This window comes from Mixophyes fleayi, chromosome 5, assembly GCF_038048845.1.
Source record: "Mixophyes fleayi isolate aMixFle1 chromosome 5, aMixFle1.hap1, whole genome shotgun sequence".
Lineage (NCBI taxonomy): Eukaryota > Metazoa > Chordata > Amphibia > Anura > Limnodynastidae > Mixophyes > Mixophyes fleayi.
This window is the reverse complement of record NC_134406.1, coordinates 182,929,410-182,934,906: the sequence shown is the minus strand read 5'-3', so window position 1 is coordinate 182,934,906 and position 5,497 is coordinate 182,929,410. Positions and strand designations below refer to the sequence as shown.

Genomic DNA, 5,497 nt, shown 5'->3' with positions numbered 1-5,497 from the left:
CCATCACCTATTGTGACTAGCAAATATTTAAGTGCACTCTTTGAAATGTAAATATATTTTTGAATAATAAGTATGTCACAAAGGTAATTAAAAAGGGCAAATCGGATGCTTCCAGAACTGTGATGAAAATTTTGCAATGATGAATATACTTCTGATGTAGTCATAGTTTGCTTCCCCACAACTCAAAACCACATTTTCACTATTCTGATACTCTTCCGAATTCACATACATCAATTTGCCATAGAAGTTAAGTCAATTGCTCAGGAAATGTGCTTGCAAAATGTGAAATGCATTCCTTTATTAAGTGTAACTTTGTGGACATTAGTGGCAGCAATCATGGTAAAAATGAGAGGTTTGTGTCACAGACATGTATCTATATTTGCAGAAATTGTCTAAAGCAAAACATCTACATAATAAAGTTAATTTAAAAATGTCATTAAAATACACAGATTAAGAAAGACAAAAAAAATGAGATCCGTACAAAAATGTACTTTTAATACTCATGTGTAAAAATACATGAGGAGATACAGTAGTAACTGCAGGAAAATTAAACATTTTGTTATTAACAGTTTAGGTTTCGCCTGGTCTCAACAAATGAAAATCTGTATTGGTAACTCAAACAGTTGTAGGTACAGTAACATTTCCTTTGGTTGCAAGCAATAAACTGTCTGCTTACCTAGCGCAGCGTCCACTGAGATAACAGACATGGAGGAAGGGGGGTGGCGCGGTCACTTTATAATTAGCAGGACAATATCTCAAACCACCAAATATATATGGTGAATATGCTTCTTAAATTAGGATTGTACTCACTAATATAATTTAAAACCAGATGTTGCTTCTATGGAAAAAAATAACTGAAGAGTGGTAGTAAATGACCATAATTGGCCATATTCATACGCTAATTGAATACATGCAAACCAAAGAATGAACACGGAAGTAGAATCTGTCCTAAGTGACTAATGGGATTATGTATAACAGGGATACATATTTTGTGGCATATTTTGTTCAGTTTACATTGTGCGTACAAACAGGAATGTCCAATTTCACACAATTAAATGTGCGTACAAATCTAGCCATTTTTTATATCTATTGCAACCCCTCTTCACGCAACAAGGTGGTGGAGAGATCTGCGGCACTCACATTTACAAGGATTTATTGCTAGCATATCCACTGCACGATTATGCTTATCATAAAATTTGGTAATGCTGCATTTCAATGCAAGTATAGAATTGCCAAAAACGACACCATGTTCTACATAATCCGATAGATATTCTATGAAGGGTCTGTGAATTTAGAGAGGTGAGTGTTCACATAATTAAAAAGTGAGAACAAGCAGATGTTTAGAAAACAGGAAAAAAAAAATCTGACTGGTTGTCATTTTTATAACACTGGTACCACGAACATATCATTTATGCAGAGAAAAGCAACTTTCACGCATAAAAAGAATGTGTTCAGTATATGGGAAAGACCAGAAAGATATTAAATGTAATCTTACAAATCTTCTCTCCACCAACCAAGAGAAACAACATATCCTGGGGGCCATAATAATTTTAATATATCTAAAATGTAATGTTACATCGTAGGGTTAAACCTCCTCCACCACATATTTTAAAACAAATATTTCCTGCAAAGTCTATAAACTAGCTTCATATTTATACACATGAAGCTGTACTTTGAGGAATTTGTTGATTTTTGCATACTGGACTGAGACAGTTACAAGTCCAATTAATACATTCCATGCAATCATGCAGGTAAATTATTGTCAGATTCAAGTTAGTGGAAAGTTAAAAAGTTAATGTTTTAACATCTCCTCAGTTACATCCCAAGATACTTTTTGCTTATACAGATAAAAAAAAAAAATCAAGTACCCAGTGATTAAAAAAAAACAACAAAAAAAAGCAAACCAAAAAAAATAACACATTCATATTTACACAAAATATTTAATTAAAAATACTTCATAATTACAGTAGTCTATTAAAGCATATACTTTTTATCACTTACACTTATAGAACATCTCTATATATACAGTATGAAATGTCACTCAATTTTTTTTTTCTATACAATATGTAACATTCCTGCAGGGAGAAGAAAATTCCCTGGAACAATAAAATCATCTATTTTAAACAATAGATGTAAAGACAAAATATCTACAATACTCTGGTATATTAGTAAAGCTTCAAAATTCAGTTCTTCATTTGATAGTGTATTTTTTTTTTTTCTAAGCTGTACCCTCCCTATTCCATCAGTTCAGGGACTTCCACAGTGCATGTAAAATTCACGTCTGATGATACAAGAAGATGGGAAAGACAGTGTGAAGTGGCATGAGCGTGCACAAATGGCGAACGACTATATTCTCCGTAGTGTGTAAAAGCGATGTGTAGGTTGATTTTTTTTTTCCCCCTCTTTTGTCTGGTGACTGTTTTTCATTCCCCTCCCTTATTCTCTAATTTGTCTCTCTTTTTCTCTGCTCCTCCTGGCTCTGGAATTGCCTGCTGCACACCTGTGGAAGAGGAATGAATAGAGGGGGGGTGTGAACCATTCTGCTCCAGACTTACTGGCGCCACCAACAAAACACAAGACATGCTTGATCAACAACCCAAAACAAACCAGGTCAAACTACAAGCACAGCTCCCAAGCCAGCCCCAGCACAGGAACGCAGCTGCAATGGACTGCTCAGTCCACGCTCTCACACAGTGCTGTGGGTAGATCTTGTCTCTTGAGCCCCCCAAAAATATAAGCCCCCCACTAATTCCATCTTAATTTGTGATAGAGATATAAATATATATTTAAAAAAAAAAAAACCTAAACAGGAACTTTAACATTTACAGTATTTCGATTAAACATTAACTCTTGTTTTAGCAGGAATTCTGACTATAAAATCAATCATTGCACATGACTAAAGATGGATATCTGGCATAGACACCCTTAATTTATAACTGGATACAAATAAATAATCATTATAATGTGTCTTTAATGCATAGGTCCAGACTTACCTCACACACATTCTAGCGACACATTATACTATCGCTTTGATTGTTCACAACTGATGCAGCCTGTAACAGAAACAAAATAACAAATAAATAAAAGGTATAATGCTGCAAATGTAAAATAAAAAATAAATAAAATCAGAGAACTGGTGATAATAGTCTTGCACTGCCTAGTGTTTGTTTTAGTAGAATGGGCCACTCGTGAGAGGGGCTGTGACAGGTCACACAACAGCGATCAGAAAACACACAAAAGAAGGATCACCTTCAGCTTGCCTGCTCTTAATTAAAATCGGACATATACTCAGCTGCCAGGCAATTGGCACGTAGCAGGGGACTTAACAGCTATCAGAATTTGGGAGAGGGTGATGGCAATCCCTGCTTTTCAGCTGTGAACGGGCCAAGGCAAGCAACGTGTTGGTGAATTATTGCATTTGGTAAGGAACATGATTGCAACACATTTTCATAGAAAAAAAAAATCATGATGTATAAACAAGAGGAAGAGACAGCTGCTTTCCACGCATCATGGAACTGCTGTTTTCTGGTCAAGAGGAAATTACAAGAATAACGCAGAACAGTGACTATAACCTGCCATCTGGGGAGAAGACAAAACATTGCTGAGTGCTTTTATCCCTGTGTGGGACTGATGTGAAGCAGCCGAGCTGTGACAGGTGGATCTGTCCTTTCTCAGATGCCAGAGCTGTCATTAGACTCTGAGATACTACAAGACCACTGTGGCACTGATACAATAGACACAATACTACAGAAAATAGCCTATGCCATCATCTGATATATGGCAATACACATTCAACACAACCTCTACTTTCACTACAACATGACGACCATTTATGTAGGTGGGCATCTCTTACCGGGTCATTATTGAGGTCCGTTAGTGGGGTCCTTGGAGGCACTTGCTGTCTCAGCAACACAGGGTGTGTGTCCAGCGCTAGCTGCAGGTCAAGTATGTAGTCAATAACATGCTGCAGAATCTCCACTTTGCTGACTTTCTTGTTCTGGGGAATGGTAGGCACCAGCCTTTTCAAACGGCTGTAACAGTCATTCATGTCATATTGCAGACACAAGGACTCCTCTTCTTCCATCTTGTAACGAGTTACACCAAGGCTATGCTCAGAGAGGCAATGCAGCGCCAGCTCCCCACACACGCCCGGCACAGGGGCTTTCCGACTATGGGGACGCACTGGGCTCACAGCTTTCATTGCAGGCACCGATAAGGCTGGTGTGCGTTCTGTGCAGTATTTACCTTGGAATTGTGCAGGAGCAAACACAGAACATGCAAATGTTAATCCAATGCAGAGACACAGAAGGGTCAGTAAACCTTCTATTTTATAAACAGCACAAAATACTCTAGTAGAGGCAGTTCCTTAACAGGTCTGTTCAGGCATCAAGCAGATTCCTCCTGCTAGAGATAACGAAGCACTCGGGATGAGGAGTATATGCAGACAGTTGTTGCACGGGAAGATATCAATGTCTCCAGTCAAACAAACCTCTCTCACATTCCCTGCTCTGCAGCCTGCTGCTAACAGCCTCTGTGCTCGCATATTTATGGCAGGGATGGAGTGGGGAGGGTGACAGCAGAGATGGAGGGAGGAGTAAATAGTGGGAGGAGAGCGACAGAGGATAAGCAGTAACTGAAGGGACGAACTAAAAGGACAGCTCCAGTCTGCTAAAGGGAATGCCAATTGACTATAATGAAAGCAAATTGAACATTCATGTATATTTTATAAAATCTTACACTTCAGAATTATATTTTCCACACACTTATTGCTAAGATATTTGGTCATGTTTTACATGTGGAATGACATGGAATGATGGCCGATTATTATGGAATGACAGCTGTTTTATACACCATGTCAATGCAAAAATGTAAAAAAAAAACACCTTCTGTTCTGTCATGAAAAACACCCCTATTTCTCCCAGATCCCCTAATACCACACACTAAACCCTTTGCATATGTGCTCCCCCATACCTGTAGCCCATTACACAGGTTTTCATAATGTGAAATGATGGCTGATTACTATGGAAGGACAGCTGTTTTATATGCCATGTCAATGCAGAAATATCAGTAAAAAGTTGCAGGCAGTGAGTGGTATTATATTACACCTGGGTAAGGGGTCTTATTTTAAAGTTTATCCTAAACTTTAGGATAAGTCCAGGCGTGCCCTGCCGACATGCTTGGACTTGTAGTTCCACGTCAGGAGGCAGCACATATCTGGACTTTCTCAGTTGTTAAGATTATATTAAGATTATATTATCTCAAGTACAACATATCGCTTTCTTTACTGATAAGACTAAAATGTAATGTAAACAGGACTGTAAATTAAAGTTAAACGGTAAATTGCATAACTGATGTTAACTTTACAAGCCATGTTTTCATGTACAGGATTAACTCATATAGTGCTTACTTTAGATAAGAGCCCCTACACAAGTGTAATATAATACCACTAACTGACTGACCCAAGAAATGTTTTTTATTAGGGACTTTTCAAGAGAGA

The 5,497-nt window shown here is 37.8% G+C and overlaps 1 protein-coding gene across 1 annotated transcript; it reads right to left on the bottom strand.

The window, feature by feature from the left end:
* Positions 1-273: 273 nt before the first annotated feature.
* Positions 274-4,537, bottom strand: ID4 (inhibitor of DNA binding 4). Its single transcript, XM_075213132.1, has 3 exons — positions 3,854-4,537; positions 2,994-3,053; positions 274-2,500 (listed from the first exon to the last, which is right to left on the bottom strand). Exons 1-2 carry the CDS (start codon positions 4,199-4,201, stop codon positions 3,006-3,008), a joined length of 396 nt encoding a protein of 131 aa, XP_075069233.1. The 5' UTR covers positions 4,202-4,537; the 3' UTR covers positions 274-2,500; positions 2,994-3,005.
* Between the last annotated feature and the right edge of the window lie 960 nt (positions 4,538-5,497).